The 21971-nt window shown below is 36.4% G+C and overlaps 3 protein-coding genes across 4 annotated transcripts in view; all 3 read left to right on the forward strand.

The window, feature by feature from the left end:
* The first annotated feature begins 4583 nt into the window (after positions 1–4583).
* Positions 4584–5144, forward strand: LOC142639783 (uncharacterized). Its single transcript, XM_075813920.1, has one exon. The coding sequence runs from the start codon at positions 4584–4586 to the stop codon at positions 5142–5144; it is 561 nt and encodes a 186-aa protein (XP_075670035.1).
* An 8976-nt stretch (positions 5145–14120) lies between these two features.
* LOC142641628 (uncharacterized) overlaps positions 14121–21971 on the forward strand; it is a 46184-nt gene continuing 38333 nt past the window's right edge. Inside the window, exon 1 of the mRNA XM_075816096.1 lies at positions 14121–14132. The gene's annotated coding sequence lies outside the window, so the exon portion shown is untranslated. The remainder of the gene's footprint in view (positions 14133–21971) is intronic.
* LOC142641630 (lysM domain receptor-like kinase 3) lies at positions 15186–20838 on the forward strand. 2 transcript variants are annotated; one of them, XM_075816100.1, is made up of 2 exons: positions 15186–15971; positions 20700–20838. In XM_075816100.1, exons 1-2 carry the CDS (start codon positions 15332–15334, stop codon positions 20702–20704), a joined length of 645 nt encoding a protein of 214 aa, XP_075672215.1. In that variant the 5' UTR covers positions 15186–15331; the 3' UTR covers positions 20705–20838. The 2 variants fall into 2 exon arrangements, with proteins under 2 accessions (XP_075672215.1, XP_075672214.1); XM_075816099.1 differs by lacking the exon at positions 20700–20838 and adding an exon at positions 17384–17575.

A 21971-nucleotide genomic window follows, 5' to 3' on the forward strand; every position in this document is an offset into this window, starting at 1 on the left:
TGTTGCTTTTGCTATGTGTTTTGTATAAGATACAAAACCAGATTTTCCAACATAAACTAGTATTCTAAGTTTGACCATTAGTAGTTTGGCAAATTGGACACTTTTTTACATGATCAGCAACATCCCTCTTGAGTTGTGGCCAATAATACCTCTCTTCTACCAGTGCTATAGTCTTGTTCCTGCCCATGTGTCCACCCAAACCTCCACCATGCAGCTCCCTAATAATCTGCTCCCTCAATGAACTTTTAGAGATGCATACTATTGATAGCAGTATGAGTTTGTTGACACTTACCCTAAACATTACCAAAATCCTCATCATTCTTATACAGCTCCTTGAGGCAATCAAACTCTACAACTTCAGTACATAGGGTGGTCAACAAAGAAGCTCACTTGCTGAGCGCACCTGCCACCTTAATAGTGACACCAGACTTGTGCTTTAATGTGAAATGGAAGTGTTGTATATAAGTTACCCACAGAGCATGCATTCGGTTAATGTGAGCTTTGACTATTGATGTGCTTCAATGCCTGATGATTTGTATATAATACAAATGCCCTATGAATCAGGTAGTGCTTCCAATGCTTAAGAGTCCGTACTACAACAAAGAACTCCAACTCTTAGGCCGACCATTTACTTTGAGCTTCACAAACTTTCTCACAGAAGAATGCTACTGATCTGCTGTCTTTTGAAAGAACAGTGTCTATCCCAATCACAGATGCATCACACTCCACCTGAAACACCTTGTCGAAGTTGAACAATGCCAAAACTGGAGCAGTGCTCAACTTCTCCTTGATCAAGGCAAACTCTGTTCTGCCTCTTTTCCCTATGGGAACCTCCCCTTCTTTCAGACACTCAGTGATAGGGGCTACTATGCTACTGAAATCTTGCACAAACCTTCGATAGAAGGTTGCCAGCCTATGGAAGCTCCACACATCACTCACTATCTTTGGAGTTGGCCATTCTCTAACTATGCGGACCTTGTCTTCATCAACGTGAATCTCATCCACACTAACTACATACCCTAAGAACAGCAACTTATCAGTCAAGAAGCTGTACTTTTTCAAGTTGATATACAACTTATTGACTTGCAACACCGTCAATACTTCTCACACATGATTATAGTGGGCTGCTTATGTCATACTGTAAATCAGGATATCATCAAAATAAACTACTACAAACTTCCCAATAAATGGTTTTAATGCCTTATTTATAAGCCTCATTCAAGTGCTGGGAGCATTGGATATCCGAAAGGCATCACCATCCACTCATATAAGCCCTCCTTTGTCTTGAAAGTTGTCTTACACTCTTCTCCTTGTTGGATTTGAATCTGGTGATACCCAGTATACACACCGCATTTTATACACGTTAATAAATTTTGGTTTTCGGCCCCAATGATGAGCTTGACATATGTCAACTAAGAATAATTAAAGAGTTCACTATAATTTGGAAGGAATCACAACTAAAAAGTGCTTAAATCGCTTTGAAATCGATACCAAAAAATGACATTTTCTTACTATTTTGACCATAACTTTTGATCTACAATGAAGTTTTGAGTGAGGTTTATTTCATTGGAAAGTAGATATCTTGGGCTTCAATTGAACACAACTTTTTCCTAATTTAGAATCCTATCAAGTGAGTTATGACTATTTGAATTTTGGCCAACTGAGGAGTCCGATTTTCTAGGTATTAAAACTTCATCTTAAGAGCCCAAAACATAATTCTTTGATGTGGGCTGGCCCATGGATCCTTGAGAATGCCCAAAGATTATTAAAAAGTCTGAAAACCCTAATTTTAACTTATAAATACTCATCTTATGTCTCCAATCAAACCCTAGCTAGAGAGAGTTATTTTTTGGCCTCTATCTTCTCTAAAATTCTAATTCTCTTTTCCAAAACTCCCATATAGCACCTTTGCTCGTTTTTTACAAATTAAAAACCTCTCTTTAGTTAGTTCTAAGGCAAAAACTATTTTTCCAATTTAATCTCTCAAAACTTTTTTCAAAACTAATATTGTTCTTGAGTTTTGATTATCAAAAACTATTGTATTCTTTAATTCTCTTGTTCTCTCAACTTAATCCTGTAGGCACTGAGAGGCCTGTTAAATATCAATCAAGTGTGTTTCCATAAGCAAGATGAGTTTCCCTTCATGACTTTTCATTGAATTGGATCTTTTATAACTTGTTCTTGTTGTTCTTAATTAATCTATATGTTGTGTATTCTATAGAAATATGATTTGATTCGGTTTGGTTTTGATTTGTTGTGTCTCACCATATTTTGATTAGAGAGTTGAATGTTTGGATATTTTAATGAACATGTTTTGATGTGGTAAGTGTGTTCTTATTTGTTGTTAGAGCCAATGCATGTTTAGGAATAGATTTTGTTTTGTTTATTTTGGATATTTTTATTGTTGGTTTAGGTTGCTTATTTTTATATTAGAAACATGTTAGGCTCTTAGTTTCCTTAGTTTCAATTTTGCTTTGTTTTTGTGTTTCTGAGTTAGGGTTTCTAGGGGCGTGTTTGCGCGCACATAATTTTGTATGCACACAACTAGCCTGCGTACGCAAACTTATGTATTCGCACACATACTTCAGCCCAGAAACCCTAATATGAGTTTTTCTACTTCTTTTTCATTATTTCCTTGTGTCATATGCCTCTGTTTTGGCTCCTTTTTATGTTTTTGAGTCTCTGTTCTTTTGTTTGTTTGCCTTTAACATGAGCGTGCATTTACATGTCCATTCATTGATGCATAGGTATTGAGATGTAGTAAGGTAAGTAAAGTAAGTCATACATTCACATGAATATACATTGGATATATATTTAATGATGAGTTGAACATGCTTGGTTGGATGATGTGTTCTTGATTTTTAGAATGCAATCACATGTTTCTTTGATGTTGTCATGTCTATGTTTTTGCCCTTATGATATCTTGTTGTTGCAACCTTGGATGAGATGATATGATATACATGATAGATGTATGTTAGGGTTTTTGGGGTGATTGATGTCATGTTGATTGCTAGATGTATGCTAGTGTGTGTGTGTGTGTGTGTGTGTGTGTGAGTATAGATAACAATATTGAATGAGCCTTTAATAAGATTAAAACATAAGACACAGTGACTGAAAGCCGACCCACGAGTTGGGTGGGGTTAGGTGTCTAACACCTTTCCATCCTCATACCTAAACTTCAAACCCATACGATGGTAGTAAAACTAGTCCTTCCACCTAAGGGCACTATATTTAGGGTTCCTAGACCTAATATAGGTGGTGACTCCATTAGTCCACACCCACTCTTGAGATCCAGCTTGGTGTAACACTTGAACCCACTTAGCATATCAAACATGTCATCTAGTCGAGGAATAAGAAATCGATACCTGACTGTGATCTTGTTAATGGCTCACTATCCACACTTATACGCCAACTCCCATTCTTCTTTGATGTTAATAATGCTGGTACTGCACATGGACTTATACTCTCCTTGATCTACCCCTTGCTTAGATGTTCATCCACTTGCCCCTGTAGAATATGACCCTTTTGAGGATTTATCCTGTAATGTGGCAAATTTGATAGACTAGCTCTAGGAGCTAAATCAATGCAATGCTGGATGTCCCGCATTGGTAGTAAACCTATAGGCAACTCTTTTGGAAAAAGCTCTTCAAACTCCTTGATCAATGGTTAAATTGCTTTAAGTATCTCAGCAATTTTAGATCTTTTATTCAACCATAAAAAGCTTCACCAATTAAGTTAACTAGATCCCAAATATTTATAACTTATTCATACATTTGGCAGTCATGTCTAGGATAATATAAATCCACAATTAAAAGGAGGAGCTACATCAATTTCAACTTTCAACCTCATAAACTTACCTTATTAAATGTGCCCATCCCTTATTAAATCGATCTCAAAGAATCATCCAATTTTTTCCCTATTAGCTCAACTTTCTCTTTAAACATATAATTGAAAGGAAGGTTGTGGAATTGAACCCAAAAGAAAAAAGAAATCAAAGTAAAAGATAGATTTTTCATAAGAGAAAAGAGTTTATAAAATGGATTCCTAGAGTTTTTGGTCTTTTTAAACTTTTGAATACATGATTTTCTTTTTCTTACTAAATAATTTGAAAATAAAAATGGTGTGGATAAGATTCATTAAATTTTCAATTCCACCGTATAACACTTCTTAGTATTTCTAACACAAACTTATCCTCAAATTTTTTATGAATATTGAAAAATGCAACAAATTTTCCTTTCTTTTTAGTATTCACATAATATGTCGATGTTAAAAAGCAAACTTGTACTAGTGGAACCAATTTGCATTTGCTTACAAACAAACAAATCTAATTTCACAACTTATTAATGTATACAATTATGAGTAGTTAACATTATTTTTATGGTTGGACTTCTAGTATTTTGTTTCTCTGGCTGCTAGGGTTTTCCCACGCCGCCGGTAGAATATTGTCCCTTTCCTAGGTTTAGGTTTCCCTCCAAAGGAGTCAAAGTCTGGCAAGACGGATCGTTTTGTTCACTGTTTCTTTTGCTTGGGACAGTATCTGTAGACGCTGGAAGGATAGGTTTGGAAGTCGGCATCCATCTATCATGGCCGGCTTAGAGAATCTATGGTCCCATTTCACTTTGGACAATGAAGAGGAATATGGTGCGGAGGTGCCAAAACCGTTGGAGGAGACAATGCACCAGCTGGCCAGTCGGTTTTTCACAAAAAGGACGCTGAATGTAGAGTCTGTTGCCCGTACTTTCAAACCACTGTGGAAACCCACTAGCGAACTCAAAATCCGAGATCTTGGAGAGAACATTCTTCCGTTTGAATTCACAGATGCGCTGGATCTTGCTCGCGTCCTTGAGTTTGAGCCATGGACTTTCGACAAAAACATAGTGGCTTTCAAGCAAGTGACTAACGTGGAGGAAGTCCCCTTGGTGGAATTTTCTAGGGTGAACTTTTGGGTTCAGTTGCATGATCTCCCACAAAGAAGTCTCAACCAAGCTACAGGCAAAGCAATTGGCAACACCATCGGGAAGGTTTTTGATGTAGCTGATCTTAAGGATGATGGAGAGGGAGGAGAATTTCTGAGGGTCCGTATATCCATTGACATTACCAAGCCACAACCGAGATGTCGTAAGCTTTGGTATGAAGGAAAATAGTTAGGTTGGGTGGGGCTCAAATATGAACGTCTTCCCAACTTCTGCTATTGGTGTGGTCATCTGACACATGGTGAACGTGAGTGTGAAATGTGGCTTAGAAGTAAGGGTGGTATGAAGAAAGACGAGCAACAATTTGGGGACTGGATGAGAGCAGAAACAGTTAGACCTTTGAGGAAATCAGTTGCAGTAATATCGGGGAGTGCTCGGAGTCATGCACCGTGGTGGAGGAAACCAGGTAGCAAGGAAAAAGCCACACCTACTGACACTGGGATAAGAAAGGAACTAGGAGCAGGGCATGAGGTGACGACCGGTGAAGATTTTGGATCCTATCATGAAGTAATCATGGAAGATGTAGTCTCATCCAAACTGGTCAAAAAGGGTGAGGTTGTTTCAAAAAGTGGTAGGGCCATAAATAGTACTCCGAATAATGGAAGCACAGAATTGGTGGCTAAAAGTATCCAGTGGCTACGTGTGGATAAGGATGGTGTAAGGGAACATGCAGTGGGACATATGACCCCACCCAATTATGGTGGGTTGGTGGACATTACTATTAGCCATGCACATGTGGCTCGCGTTAAGCCACCTTTGGGAGATTGCACAAACCAGGTAAGCCCTTCACTTCAACCCACTTCCCTCAAAAATTTTAAGAAGTTAGCTCGCAATATTACCCCTAGTAATGAGGAGAAGGCACAAGTAAGCACCAAGGCAAAACGTTCTGCATCGAGTTCATCAGAAGATAGAGGTTTAAAAAACAACATGTGTTGGCAGAAGGAAAGCAAGCCAAGGAAAATATACAGGTGGAGACTGGTTTCCAGTCCCACCCAGCCCAATGAGTTGCCTTAGCTGGAACTGTTATGGGCTTGGGAACCCTCAGACAGAAGACGAACTAGTTGCTATGGTTGGCAACAAAGATCCCAAAATGGTTTTCTTGATGGAGACTAAAAGTGAGAAGTCTACTATTGAGAGAATTGGAAGAAAGATACAGCTTACAAATATTTTTGCAGTCCCACGGGTTAATAATGGAGGGGGCTTAGCTTTACTGTGGAAAACTGATTTTCAGGTGGATGTTCAGTCTTACTCTGAGCGTCATATTAATGCCATTATAGATCATGAAGTTGATGACGCCTGGCGTTTCACGGGTTTCTATGGTGACCCTGATAACGCCAGCCGGGAAAACTCCTGGTCTCTACGTCGGGCCCTTAGCAGTCATTTTTCTCTCCCTTGGATTTGTTTAGGTGATTTTAATGAAATTTTGTTGGCTGAAGAAAAACAGGGTTGGCTTGACAAACTGAAAAGGCAAATGCAATCTTTTAGGGATGCCTTAGATTTTTGATGGTTAAAAGACTTGGGTTACAGTGGTTTTCCCTTCACTTGGTGCAATAGGAGGCCTGAAGCTCATATTGTGTGGATTCGGTTAGATAGGGGTGTAGCCACTGTGGATTGGATGTTGCGGTTTCCATCTACCCATGTTCATCACCTTGATGCCTACCATTCTGATCACAAGCCTTTTCTCTTATGCATGGATTCTGAGTTCAAAAGGTTCTACCATAAAGGTCGTTCGTTTAGATTTGAAGCAATGTGGATAAAAAAGAGTCATGTGAAAGTGTGATTAGAATCATGGGGGGATAGCAGTGAGGTTTCCTTGGTCACAGGTTTCAACCAAAAATTTCTCATGTGCCAAGAAAGATTGAAGGATTGGAACAGGAACATGTTTGGTCATGTCCGAAACACTCTAACAAGGAAACTAAAGGAGTTGCAATCTGTTGAAGAGTCGGGTGGATACATTACAAATCCAAACCGGGTGTTCCAATTGAGAAATGACATTGATAAGTTGAAAAGGAAGGAGGAATGCTTGTGGAAACAACGGGCAAGAACATCATGGTTGAAGGAGGGTGATATGAATACTAGGTATTTTCATTGTCATGCTAGCCAAAGGAATAAAAGAAATTATATTCTAGGTCTAGAAAATGAAGCTGGTTTGTGGATAGAGGATGAGGCTGAGATGGGTATGATAATTCAAAGATACTTTCAAGACATGTTCACCACTTCCCAACCAGATGGATTTGATGCCATTTTGAATGGGATGGAGCCAGCGGTGATAGCTGAGATGAGTGTAGCTCTTGACCGTGACTTTCAGGCAAAGGAAGTGGACCAAGCTCTTCGACAAATGGCACCTCTTACAACCCCTGGGCTCGACGTCTCTTACATTGTCTTCCTCAAAGGCCAACCAGTGGGAAACATCAAACCATCTCGAGGGCTCAAACAAGGTGATCCTCTATCACCCTACTTATTTTTGCTATGTGCCATGGGTCTACAGAGTTTGTTAAAAAAAAAGCAGAAGCAAATGGAGATATTAGAGGTGTTTCTATCTGTAGGAATGGTCCTCGGGTTTCCCACTTGTTTTTTGCTGATGATAGTGTAATGTTTTGTCGAGCAAAAGAGGAGGAGTGCCAAAAAATTCTTGATTTACTTTCGGTCTATGAAAGAGGTTCGAGGCAGAAAATAAATAGGGACAAGACCAATATTTTCTTCAACACCAACACACGGCCTGACATGCAAACTTGGATTCAAAATATTCTAGGAGTACTTGCTATACGCCAATATGAGAAATATTTGGGATTGCCAGCACTGGTTGGGCAAGGAAAAAAACAAAGCTTTGCCCATATTAAAGAAAGGGTGTGGAGAAAATTACAAGGTTGGAATGAGAGGCTCCTTTCCCAAGCTGGTAGGAAAATTTTGATTAAATCCATCATTCAGGCCATCCCTACATATATTATGAGTTGCTTCAAACTCCCTAAGGGGCTGATTAAGGAATTGGAAACACTCATTAGGAAGTTTTGGTGGGGGTATGATGGTGCTAATAAAAAGGTGCACTAGGTGAAATGGGAAAGGCTTTGTGAGGACAAGGGGAAAGGAGGATTGAGGTTTAAGGACATTGAGAAATTCAATGATTCTTTGTTGGCAAAGCAAGTGTGGCGTATGATAAATAATCCAGATTCCCTATGTCATAGTCTTTAAAGCTAGATTCTTCGCTGATTGTTCGATCTTTGAAGCTAAGGAGTCTACCACTGGATCCTATGCATGGAAGAGCATTTTAAATGCTAAGGATGTAATCCGAAAAGGGATGGTGTGGAGGATAGGGAATGGGAGCTCTGTCAAAATCAGAGAGGACAGATGGTTACCGGTCCAAACACAGAACTGTTACCTGTGCCAACCATTGCCCCTGATACAAGAGTGGAGAGGCTCATCAATGCTGAAACAAGAGAGTGGAATTCCTCTGAAATTCAACAACTGTTCCTGCCTCACGAAGCAGACATGATTTGTGGCATCCTATTAAGCAATCGACTCCCACAGGATCGGATCATATGGGGCATCACCCCCTCTGGTACTTTCACAACTAAGAGTGCTTACAAGCTTTTAGTTTCCCATGCTTCAACTAATCTTGCAGGTACCTCCTCGTTGGCGCAACAAAGCAAGTTCTGGAAAGGTCTCTGGCAGCTGAGAGTCCCCAACAAAATCAAACATTTTGCTTGGCGGGCTTGCAACAGCTCCCTTCCAACTATGGTCAACCTTCAACGCAGGCATATCACTATTTTGGATACGTGTGAAGAGTGCAAGGCCTAACCAAAAGATGAATTACACGCACTTTGGTCATGTTCGAAGCTTTCAGAGGTGTGGACATCTCTTACTTGGACCTAGCAAGCTGCCGAGGCTCAGGTTTCTAACTTCTAGGATTTGTTGGATCAGTTCATGCAAATTTTTGATGATTACAGGAAGGAAATTTTCATCATCACCGCATGGTTTCTGTGGAATCGCCGCAACGCCTCAAGACGTGGTTTGCCAACCCAGCCCCTGCACAAGATCACTCAAATGGTAGGAAGTCTACTTTAGGAGTTTCTAGAAGCCCAAGAATCCATTACAACTATTCCTGAGCCACCTCCGGTCCAACAATGGTGTCCACCTGAAGCTCACAGCTTTAAGGTCAACTTCAATGCAGCGGTTTTTAAGATAGAAAACTTGGCTGGTTTGGGCGTCGTGATTAGTGACTGACGTAGGGAAGCTATCGGCGTTGTAACCATGTCAGTTCAACTAGCTCAGACGGTGGTGGAATTGGAAGCAATGGCGTGTCGTTGTGCTGTGCAGTTTGCCAGGGAGATAGGACTTTCACAAGTCATTTTTGAAGGTGACTCTTCAACAGTCATTATAGCTATTTTGGAGGGGCCCTCGGATGCCTTACAATATGGTCATATCATTGAAGATATTCAGTTTCAAGCTATGGACTTTCTGCTAGCTGTGTTCACTTATGCTCCACGTACTTGTAATGTCAGCATTACAAGTTGCTGACGCTTTAGCAAAAAAAGCAAAATCTTGTAGGGGTACTCAGGTTTGGCTAGAAGAACTACCTGAGGATATAGCCTCTTTAGTTTGTTTTGATGTCCACTGATGTTTCCTTTCATTTATTATGAATAAAGGTCAGACCTTGTTGGGCTGGATTCTCAAAAAAAAAAAACATTATTTTTATGTCTTGTGCGACTCACCACTTTACGTTAACCACTCATACTTACACAAATCAATGAATTGTGAAATTAAGTACATGATTATTGTATCTATAGAATTATTTGAGTATATTACACTTCAAACTCTTACTCCTTCACAATTTTTTTTTTTTTCTAAAATTAGGCCCAACTCAACTGCGGGAGTGTACTGTCAGCAGCTAACTGAGACAAATCTATTTTGCATTGATTTGTAGGCTCTTTTTTTTTTTTTAAACAATTTTTTAAAACCTCATTCTTCTTACAATTTTTTAAAACCTCATTCTTCTTACAATTTTTTTTCTTCTTGAAATGCAACTATATCTTAGCACACTTAAGTTTTAATAAAAAAAATTTAGCACAAAGCTAAATTAGCTATTCCAAATCGGAGGCGAGTAATCTTTGTCACTTGAGAGTTTGGGTTCTCAAGCTATTCCCAACATGACAACAATGACGGCGTTTGGGGATCACTTCTTTCTTTGTCAACTAACCTTCCTTTAATGTGCCTGATTCAAACAACCCTTTTTTTATCCTCTCTTTACACCCAATACCATCCATCCACATCTATCTCACTTTCTGTCAAATCCAGATCTCAAAAAGTCAAAACTGTCCAAAAAATCCAATTATTCTAACTCAATTTCTCTCTCTTCTTCCCCCCATCACAATATAGACAAAATCTCAGTTCTTGATTTTGCTGAAATTTCACAAATCAGGATTCCAACCTTGCCAATCCGATGAAACCCAAATTGGGAATTTTGGTGTTGATGTTATTGTTGGTCTCAGTTTTTACTTCCATAGCTGAATCCAAGTGTAGTAAAGGATGTGATTTGGCTTTAGCTTCATATTACGTGTGGCCGGAGTCAAATCTCACATTCATAGCTCAAGTTTTGCAGTCAAACCTTAACATCATCCCTAAAACAATTGTCAGTTACAACAAGCAAACGATAACCAATCAAGACAGTGTTACAGATGGTGTAAGAGTCAATGTTCCATTCCCATGTGATTGTATCAACGGCGAGCTTCTGGGTCACGTGTTTGAGTACTCGGTTCATTCAGGGGATACGTACTTGAGGGTGGCACAGAAGTATTATGCCAATCTGACCACGTATCAGCTGTTGCAGAAGTATAATAGCTATGGCCCCAACAATATACCTGATACCAATGCCAAGTTGAATGTCACGGTCACATGTTCCTGTGGCAATAGCTCGGTTTCGGAGGATTACGGTTTGTTTATTACTTATCCGCTTCAGCCAGGGGACACTGTGGAATCGATTGCCTTGGCTACGGGTTTTAATGTAACGTTGCTGCGGAGTTATAACCAGGGAGTGAATTTCAGCCAAGGGAGTGGCGTGGTTTATATCCCTGGCAAAGGTACGTAAAAATTTTGATATGCTTTGACTTTGTGATTTTTTTTTTTTTTTTTGGTAGATATCTAAATATAAATTTTATTAATTTAGCTTGTTGAATCCACAAATGTGTTAAAACAGTAATAATTAGAACATGAACTGATTTTCTATAATTGGATACTTATCGCAAATAAGATTAATGATTAGACATTGCGCCCCTTCTAGCTAGTCACTATAAGTGAATGTCGTAAGTCGTATAGAGATAATTTCTATATGGTGGTTGTCCTTTAAATAATTTCTTGCTTGAAGTTTCGTAATTGGAGGTGCTGGAAGGTATTATTATGCCTATAAATTTAAACAAGAAAATGTTAATGGTAAGGTTTTAATACGATTAACAGGTGACCTTAGAGTATTAATAAACAATTTTTTTTTTTTGAGAAACACACACACAATTTTAAATAAGTATTAATGCCACCTTTATGATAAATATAAAAAGATATGAAATAAGTTAGTTATTTTATTTTTCTTTTTATAAAAAGTTTCTAAAAATAATTTATAAATTAATGTCTTTTTAACATTCATTAACGTTCCAATTGTAAAATTTAGTATCTAATTTTTTGAATCCCTATCAACTCAGCATAAGTAATGAAACCATGAGTTTATGGGATGGCTCTTGGTGATGTCGAAAATCGTCAGTGAGCCACACGGTCCTCACGTGCTCCCAATGAAGTACATGTACAACACAAAAGCTGAAGACCTTAAAAGGAGTACCGGTGTGGTATCGGTCAAACACCTTCCAACGGTCAAGTTAGAAGAAATTTCTTATTCGCAACTCTAAAGTGCCAGAGCTGAGATAAATTATGCGTACCTTAATTTGTGAGGGTTTTGGAGTATTTATAGAAATGTGGGGTGGACATCTATACATTGGTCAAGAAGTCTTTTCCTTCTAGGAGAGTAACTCGTGAATCTTGTGTATCTCCTAGAGTTCTTTTCCTTATAGGAGTCTCCTTAATTAGAGTTAAGTGTGTAGCGCAAAAATTCTCCTTATACACGCATGCGTGGAGATCAGGTAAGGTTATGGATATATTTGGCGGAGGTCCATATGTCCCTTCAGCTTATCCCTTTCAACTTACTACCTTGAGCTTAATATCTTTAGCTTACTGTCGTCGGCTTTTTGCTGTTAGCTTACTGCCTTCAGCTTGATATCATCAGCTTACTCCCTTCAGCTTGATGTCGTCAGCTATGAGATGGAGTCGTGGACTTTACAAGAAGGTAGTTTCATGAGTAAAACTGACGACCTCGTTATATCCATCGCCTTTCGTTTCGTCAGGGGCTAATCACAAAATTATCCTTATCAGCCTTTTATGATCAAGTACTAGATTTTGCGTCATTTGAAATGAACGTCTCCCTGTTGATTTCAGAGGGTAGTAGACTTTTTAGTAGCAATGACTAATGAGGGGATTGCCATTTATTCTTTAAAAAAAAAAAAAAAACTAATGAGGGGTAAGAATTTGTCTTGAGCCTGCAAGATTGTTCTCATAGCTCACCTTTAGTTTTCCATTTTATTATGGATTGGAGATGTCGTTTAATGACCAGATCTCCTCTACCAACAAGAATGAAACGTCTACCAATTCTTCTTCCCTTTTTGGCACCATGAACTTCACACATCTTCCTGCTCCTTCAACCAACCTTTAAACCAAGTTGAAGGCTTGGACTTTTCTCAAATTTCCTACTTCCTATTGGATCCCCCACCCGCCCCCCGCCCCCCGCCCCCACCTCCTATCCCTCTAGTTGGGGTCCATTAACAACCATGGACCATAGCTCCTTTTTGTCTCATGATTGAAATTAACATCCTCTAAAGCTTGACATTCCCCACTTAAATGCCCTAATCATCCACAATAAAAACAAAATTCATACAACTGCTCACCATTATAGCTTTTTTGATAGATTTTATAAAATTTAAACTTATAGCGTTCACTCTATAATAATTGCTCTTATCATCACGTTAAGATATCAATTAGTTTTGGTGTAGGTAATGTTTGAACCCTATATCTATTATTTAATGACATGATAATTTACTAGTTTAACTAATTAAAACCCACATACGTATAACTTATTTACAAATTTAGAAGTTGTGTCCAACTGTCCAAGACAATATAAAATGCACATTTATGAGTAGGAGCTACATCAATTTAAACTTTCAACCTCAAAAACTTGCCCTTTGAATGTGCCCATCCCCTATTAAATCGATCTCCAAGAATCGTCCAATTCTTTCCTTATCAAATCAACTTTCTTTTTAAACATATAATTTAAAGGAAGGTTGTGGAATTGAACCCAATAGAAAAAAAAAATCAATAGAAGAAGAGAAAAATTCTATAAGAAAAAAGAGTTTATTAAAAAAATTCCCAAATTTAAGGTCTTTCTAAACTTTTGAAGACATGGTTATATTTTTTTTTTATTAAATAATTTGAAAAAAAATTTGAAGACATGGTTTTTTTTATTAAATAATTTGAAAAAAAAATGGAGTGGACAAGATTCATTAAATAAAATTCCAATTCCACCATACAATAAATACTCTAATTAACTGTGAGTTTTGTAGTTTAACCAACATCTTTTAGCATTTTCAACACCAATTTTTCCACAAATTTTTGTTGAATATTTTCAAAAGTACAACAATTTGCCTTACTTTTTGGTTTTCACATGATATAATGATGATGATATAAGTCAACTTCGAAAAGCTATTTGCATCCACTAACTAATACATCCAATCTAACACTAATTGACTTTTGGCGATTATAAATAGTCAATATATTTTGACTTGTTTAACTCACTACTTTACCCACTCAAAAATCTAATGTTGTGAGCTGGAACGGACGGAAAATCTTGTACCGGTTTACAAATTGGAATGAGATATGCTCTTGTTCCACCTCGGAGAAAATTTCGACCTATTCTAGTGTGTTTTCGGTGTTTTGGTAAATTTCAGCTGAAATCAAATATTCAGCCGGCATGTATTATGGGCTTTTTTCCCTCTTAAAACGAAAAATCATTGCCACTGGATCTTCTATAGAGGAGATGAAACAAAAAGAAAAAAAAAAAAAAGAAAAAAAAAGAGCATGATGAAGGCATGAAGTAGAGCCGGTGTGAGAGAGAAAATACAAAAGAAGAAGAAGAGGAAAAGAGGAGAAAAGAAACTAAAGAGAGCACTTGAGCCACTGAAGATTGAAGAGATGTTGGAACCTTGGAAATGAGAAGAAGAAGAAGAAGAAGAAAGAGTGGTCAAGTGAGATGAGAAGTAAATAGTGAAAGTCATGTGATGTGAGTGGGTTGGGAAATGGGAAAAGTTAATGTGCGTTTGGGAACCAATGAAAATTGTAAATTATTTCACTATTCAGCTTATTTTTGTTACTATTTATGGGTCTCACTGCACTTTTTGATACTATTCATGAGCCCACGATACTATTTCAACTAACTTTTACCTTTATTTACAGTACTTTCAGCAATAAGTTTTCAATTTCAGCAAAATAAACGAAATCCAAACAAACCCTAGGGGAAGGAAACTTCTTGGAAGTTCTTTCTATATAATTACCCAACTTGTTTCTTTTATTTACATGAAGACCATTACTAATTATTTTTTATATAGGAAAAATCATCTGCTTACATTATTTGATTTTTTTTTTATTAAAAAGTATGTGTGTGTGTGTATATATATAAATAGGCAACCCGAAACACCTCAACATGATATGCTGAAATAAGTTAGTATTAAAATATTTTATTCCAGTGGACAAATAGAAACGTGGTCCAAAACGATTTTCATAACACTACAAAAATCACACAAATTATCATGCCTTAAAATTTAAGGATGTGATTGGTTAATCCTTAGAATTACTCAAGTATACTACACTTCAAACTCTCACGCCTCCCCAACTTCTTTTTATTTTGGGGTTTATTTAAAATTTATTTATTTTACTAAAATTGAAATTTTTTTCTTAAAGTTAACTGTATTCCAACCATTTATAACTTTTGGAATTACTGTACCGCCAGCTAGCTGAGCGAGGCACAACGTGAAAACAAAGACAGTGTTTGGGTTCAGTCTTTGTTCAACCTTTCTTAACTAACGGTGTCTGATTCAATCAACCTTCACATCTTTTCTCATCACCCAATAACATCTATCCACGTATATCTCCATTTCTTTTCAAACCCTGTCCCAAAAAGTGTCTCAAAAATACAACTATTCTTCCCCAATCACCAAAAACTCAGTTCTTGATTTTGCTAAAATTTCACAATTCAGGATTCCAATCTTGCCAATCCGATGAAACCCAAGTTGGGGTTTTTGGTGTTGTTAGTGTTGGTCTCAGTTTTACATTTTAGTTCCATAGCTGAATCCCAATGTAGTAAAGGATGTGATTTGGCTTTAGCTTCATACTACGTGGCGCCGGAGACAAATCTCACTTTCATAGCTCAAGTTTTGCAGTCTAACCTTAATATCAACCCTAGTACAATTGTCAGTTACAACAAGCAAACGATAACAAATCAAGACAGTGTTCAAGATGGTGTAAAGGCCAATGTTCCTTTCCCATGTGACTGTATCAACGGCGAGTTTCTGGGTCACATGTTTGAGTACACGGTTCATTCAGGGGATACGTACTTGACGGTGGCACAGACGTATTATGCCAATCTGACCACGTATCAGTTGTTGCAGAAGTATAATAGCTATGACCCTAACAAAATACCTGATACCAATGCCAAGTTGAATGTCACGGTCACTTGTTCTTGTGGAGATAGCTCGGTTTCGAAGGATTACGGTTTGTTTATTACGTACCCACTTCGGCCAGAGGACACCGTGGAATCGATTGCCTCGGCTACGAATCTTAGTGCAGCGTTGCTGCAGAGTTACAACCCAGGAGTGAATTTCAGTCAAGGGAGTGGTGTGGTGTATATTCCAGGCAAAGGTTGGTTTGTTATGCTTTGACTTCATGATTTTTTTTTTTTTTTTTTTTGGTTTTGTTTTGTAGATACTTGAGGTGGGATTTTGCCAGTTTAGTTTATTGAATTCAGGAATGTGTTAAAAATAGTAACAACTAGATGTGAATTTAACTATTGTTTGGATTTAAGTAAAAGAACTTCTTTTACTACTAATTGGATTCTTGAATGTTTCGTTTTAGTCAGTTAGATTAATGATTACATGTTGCCTGTGGCTTGTGGCTTGCATTTAGTCAGTGCCTTTTGCCTTTGTCTAGGAAACTAATTCCTTTAAAGACTTGGAAATTAAGTTCTAGTTGCGACTTTAACAATAGGATTTTGTTAACAAATGGCTAAGAGCATTCCTTTAGGAAATACTTTTATAAACTTTTTATAAGAAAGGAAAAAAGCACTTGAATTTTTTTGACAATGTTTTATATTTCCCATAGAAATATCAAAACTTTTTTTAAATAGTTTATAATCCGGTAATATTGATTGTAAGAAAGACTGTGCCGCTAATACAATAAGGTGTTCTCTATTCTTTTTGAAAGAGGAATAAGGTTGTGTTTGGGGCTTGGGTCTTGCAAGAGTGTCTATTTGTTATAATCAAACTTTCTTTTTGTTGCTACCCGTGGACATAGACATATTGCCGAACTACGTAAATTTATTGTCTATTTTTCTTCTATCTCTTCTTTAGTGTCCATTTGGGACAAGCTAAAAATTTCAGCTTATTTACAATTTCAACTTATTTTTACTATTATTCATGAGTCTGATTGCACATTTTGGTACTATTCATGGGTTTCATTGTACTATTCAACCAATTTTTACCTTTATCAACAATACTTTTAGTAAAAAGTTTTCAGTTTCAACTAAATAAACTGACACTTAATCCTACGTAAACATATTATTCAGTATAGGTAGTGTAAACATGAGTTTATGGGATCAACTTTTTTGATAGTAGGCCAGATACTTAATTTTGTGTCATTTGAAATGAAGGTCCCTAGGGGGAGAGACTTATTTTTGCTATTATTCATGAGTTTTCTTGCACTTTTTAGTACTATTCACGAGACTCATTGTACTATTTAACCAACTTTTACCTTTATCTACAGTGCTTTCAGTAAAAAGTTTTCAATTTCAGCTAAATAAGCTGTTTCCAAACGGACACTTAATCTGTGTAAACATATAATTCAGTATAGGTAGTGTAAACATGAGTTTATGGGATCAACCTTTTTGATAGTAAGCCAGATACTTAATTTTGTGTCATTTGAGAGGAGATTGAGTGCCAACTGCATGGACTCTGGCGGGCATTTTGGGAGAACAAAGTTAAGCCATTGAAGTGAAAATTACATTAGTGGGCCTCCTTGAAGTGTGTAAATTATTTATTTTTTGGTTTAACATTCAGAATTTCACGGTTGCGATGGAAGCTCGGGAGGGAAAGCAGAACACCTAGAATTGTTTCTTGTATTTTATAATATAACTGCCAAAACTGTTACGGCAGCTAGTATTTTGTGATATAATTGCCAAAACAGTTAAGGTAGCTAGTATTTTGTGTGGTACATTAGATCTATGCTTCAGTTAGCTTCCTATGTTCAGATATCTTTGTACTAAATCTAAAAGGTATTTTACTCTGTTTCTTTTTAGTCTTTGTGCAGTATTGTATTTGGTTTCTTGATTTGGATCCGTTAGCTTCCTATCTTTTATTTGTTGAGAAATTACACAGGAAATATAGAGATAATAATTGTATGGTCCCAAAGAAGCAGGAGAAAAAGACTAGCGTCATTTTTTCTGGGTGCGCATTAACAATTGCTGCCTGGAATGGCAATCAACATCAGTACATTTGTGCTTCTCAAAGATAGTTTTTCCATCCTAGAAATTAGTAGAGTATATGATAAATAAAAGGGAAAAATTATATAACACACACAGGAAGCAGCAAATGACCATAGTAGCCAGAAACCCAAAACAAATACATTAAAGCCGAAGTTCAAATCCTACTGTCAGGAAAAAAAACGATTTGCCATTATATATGAAATTTTAAAATACAACTAACATCATATGTAGTAGTTGTCCTCTATTTCTTACATTTGAGGATTGTAGAGATGATAGGCCCAGCAATATATATTGGGCCGGAGGCCTAGTCTGAGGATGTCTAGTTGTCCAAGGACGGGTAAATGTTGTTATGGAGGTCGGCATTGATGAATAAAGAAAGGGTTTTGGTTATGATGATCCGAGAAGGGGTTCCGAGGAGGGATGCTTCCTCGACTGAGCAAAGCAGAGGTCAGAAGGTATGTTTTGCCATTCGGAAGCAACGTTCCACGAGATTCTTTTGATAGGGATCTACATCATGAGAGCATAGAACAAAGGAAAGCTATAAAATATCTAAGAAAAAGCTGCTACCACCACATTGAATGCTCTATAGCTAACTCTCTGGTTGCATTAATGAGGAAGTGATACTTGAACAGTAATTTTCAACCTTACAGCTACTCCCAAAGATTTCATGAAGGTGCTGATGGGACAAGGATTAACACTAACAATCTGATCTACACGTGGAGGGTAGAGATAAAAAAGGGAAGATAGTATAAAATAGAGAGAGGACCCTGAGGGAAGAGATCGGAGAATGAAGAGAAAAACACTGTAGAATCAAGAACAGTCTTTGTAACCAGTCCCAAAAGAAATAGATACAAGAATCAACCTCCTCGAATTGTGTCTGAGGACGTTTTACTTTAGATAAAATCAGTTCATCTTTATTCTATTATCATCTTTACCCACTATGATTGTTGTCTAAACTCGTTAGAACCTAGTTTTCCAATTCACTCTTTAGAAATTCATTATACTGGGCTCTTTGGGTCTACTCTCTTTCTTCTTTTGGACTTAGGTAACAAATTACATCCCTACAAGGATCATTGTCAATATTTTACATATAATATGTATAATCTGTAAATCACATCAATCATGGTGCCTAGTGTGCCCATTGATTCTATAACTACAAATAGTTTCTTGGAACCTTTTGATAAATAGAGATATATGACATGGTTGTACTAATATTTGTTACATTTCTGTAGATTATAAATTCCAAACATTACAAAATTGTAGCATTTTAATATACAAACACTGCATTACAACATACAACTCACATGATACCATCACATGTCCTTGCACATCATAAATTTATGACAAATAAATTCTTTTGTCAGTCCTAATTTGCATAGTTGTACTAAATAAGAAGATGGAAACTAAACATATGCATATAGTGCATACATAGCGACATATATTCCCTTTCTTCCTTTGATGCACTTGCCGCATCTATGTGATAGATCTTTTTGCTACACTGTTCTCCTCTTCCAAACTTTTGATTGTCTTCTCTATGTTAGCAATGATGTTATCTTTTATCTTGTTCATTTCTTCCAAATACTGATTTTCTATGATACTTCCAAATTGCTAGACATTGTACCTTCACAAAATCGAGAATTAGAAACCAATCTACGGAAAATAATGAAACACAATTAATTACAATCTTCATTTGCAACCCCTCCTCCAAAAACAGATCACCAAAATGAATTTTGTCACCACCTTCTACCAAAATTTCCCAACAAAACTAATCCATTTGCTAAAGCTTTCATTTTGGCTTCTTCTGTTAGAATTGAACTATGACTAGGATGGAAAATACATGTATGTACAAGAAGCTTTTTTTTTTTTTTTTTGTCCTGTTTTTAGGAACACATGTATAAGCCATTTATATTTCTGTTACACCCTAGATATTCAAGTATATGTTATTGGATACAACTTTTGTCGCCAAGCAATGCTAGTGACACTGACACTAACGTTTCAACACTTTATTTATTCATGAAGCCTGTTAGAGGGCGGATGCAAGTTGTTTTTTCATGCTAAAGTGTCCTAATTGAATCACAAACCTAAACAAATATTTGGATCCTTTGATATCAAATTCAGATTTATTGAATCTGACCCTTATTTGAAACAAAGTCCAAATAGGGAAAACATCAGTTAGGGCATGTATTGAGAGAGCCATAAACTTAATTACGAGAATCATACTAAATATCCAAACCACACACAAAATTAAACTAAAAACAACTTACCCAAAGCCAACCACACAAGTCTGCAAATTTCCTCTCCCTACGCCATTAACTAAACACACAAAGGAAATCTCTTCTTTTTTTATTGGGGAAATTACATTTTCTCATTTGTGATTTGCCTGAAAAACACTTTACCTATTTGTGATTCAAAAATTTGCACTTTATCTATCTGAAGTATCCACCTCTGTTAAAAATATGGATAAATTTGTATTTTTGCTACCCTTATATGTCTCTCTCCTCTTAAAACATAAAAAACTAAAAAATCAAAAGAAAAGAATATCTAAAAGATAGGTTTTGTAACTAATTAAAACCTAACTTTTAATTTAGATCATAAAAGATTGTCAATAATTACAAGAATGTTGAAGCTGTTGAAGATATCCTTCAAACAAAAGAAGACCTTGTTGTGAGGAGCAACACTAAATTGTTGCCTAGATGTCTTGAATATTCAAGACTTATAGATGCAAATGCAGAGGATCCTTCAAATGGTCCAATAAATTCAGTCCAGTTCCATCGAAATGCACAATTGCTACTATCTGCAGGATTGGATCAAAAGCTTAGATATATATATATATATATATATATATATATATATATATATATATTTTTTTTTTTTTTTTTTTTTTTTTTCAGATTGATGGCAAACAGAATACCAAGATACAAAGTATCTTGATGATTGCCCCATTTGAAAGGCATCTTTCTTGCCTGATGGGTCTCAGGTTATTATAGCAGGAAGGAGAAAGTTCTTCTATAGCTTTGATTTAGTGAAAGCAAAATTTGATAAAATTGGCCCCTTGGTTGGCAGGGAGGAGAAAAGCTTGGAAGTTTTTGAGGTTTCCCCTGATTCAAGTACAATTGCCTTTGTTGGATATGAAGGTTATACTTATATCTTGCCGGTTTCTAAGAAAACAAAGGCTAGGTTTTAATTTTTTTTTAAAACCTAGCTTTTAGATTTTCTTCTCTTAATTTTTTTTTTAATTTTTTATGTTTTAAAAAGAGAGAGAGACAAAAAAGGGTAGTAAAAACACAAATTTACCCTTGTTTTTAACAGAGGTGGGTAATAAGAGACAAATGTAACTTTTAAACCATAAGCAGGCAAAGTGTTTTTTCGGCAAACCACAAGTAAGTAAAGTATAATTTTTCTTTTTTATTTATTATTTATTTTTATGGTTTCAGTGCTACAATTTGAGACACGGTCATTGATTTTGAATAATTTTTCTCATCTCTCTCTCTCTCTCTCTCTCTCTCTCTCTCTCTCTCATTTTGGTACAAAGTTTGTTATGGTCAATGTTATTTAAATTAACTACTTAAGGAACACGGCAAAAGTTCATAATATTTTCATTACATTTCTAAATTAATATTAAAAAAATTATAAATTCAAATTATAGTGGAGTAATTATTGAGTACTCTCGGAGTACAATAAATACGTACTCCTAAATTCATGTGAAATGAAGAAGTACGTATTTATGGTACCACGTACTCCTAAAGTATTCAATAATTTTTCATTATGGTGAGCTTAGGTGTGAGGTCGAAAGTTATTTTAAGAATGTTGTGAACTTTTGTTGGGTTTATAGCTTTATTTTTTTAAATAGTAGTAAAAATTAATATCTAGTTTTCTACTTTTAAAAAAAACTCAAATTGAAATTGCATCGGTTTAAGTTAATTGAATACGTTTTAAATATTAGAGGATCCAACTGAACTAAAATAAAGTTAATGAAATGAATTTTGATCGAACTTCAATTTGTAATTTTGTTTTTGTTTGTTATTTATTTATTGGTGGGATCAACTCAATCAAAATTGCGGGAGTGTACTGTCAGCAAAGCAGCCAGACCGAGACACAAAACATGACAACAAAGACAGCTAGCTAACCCCAATTCACATCCATCCGCTCCGCGTATACCTCCA

The sequence above is a fragment of the Castanea sativa genome, chromosome 6 (genome assembly GCF_040712315.1).
Source record: "Castanea sativa cultivar Marrone di Chiusa Pesio chromosome 6, ASM4071231v1".
Classification (NCBI taxonomy): domain Eukaryota; kingdom Viridiplantae; phylum Streptophyta; class Magnoliopsida; order Fagales; family Fagaceae; genus Castanea; species Castanea sativa.

What these genes read in the sequence shown, in the direction of transcription:
- LOC142641630 (XM_075816099.1), top strand. Translation starts at nt 15,332, where the DNA reads ATGAAACCCAAGTTGGGGTTTTTGGTGTTGTTAGTGTTGGTCTCAGTT. An exon ending in GGTGTATATTCCAGGCAAAG is followed by an intron (nt 15,972 to 17,383) that starts GTTGGTTTGTTA and finishes TTTAACATTCAG; the next exon opens with AATTTCACGGTTGCGATGGA.
- LOC142639783 (XM_075813920.1), top strand. Translation starts at nt 4,584, where the DNA reads ATGGCCGGCTTAGAGAATCTATGGTCCCATTTCACTTTGGACAATGAA.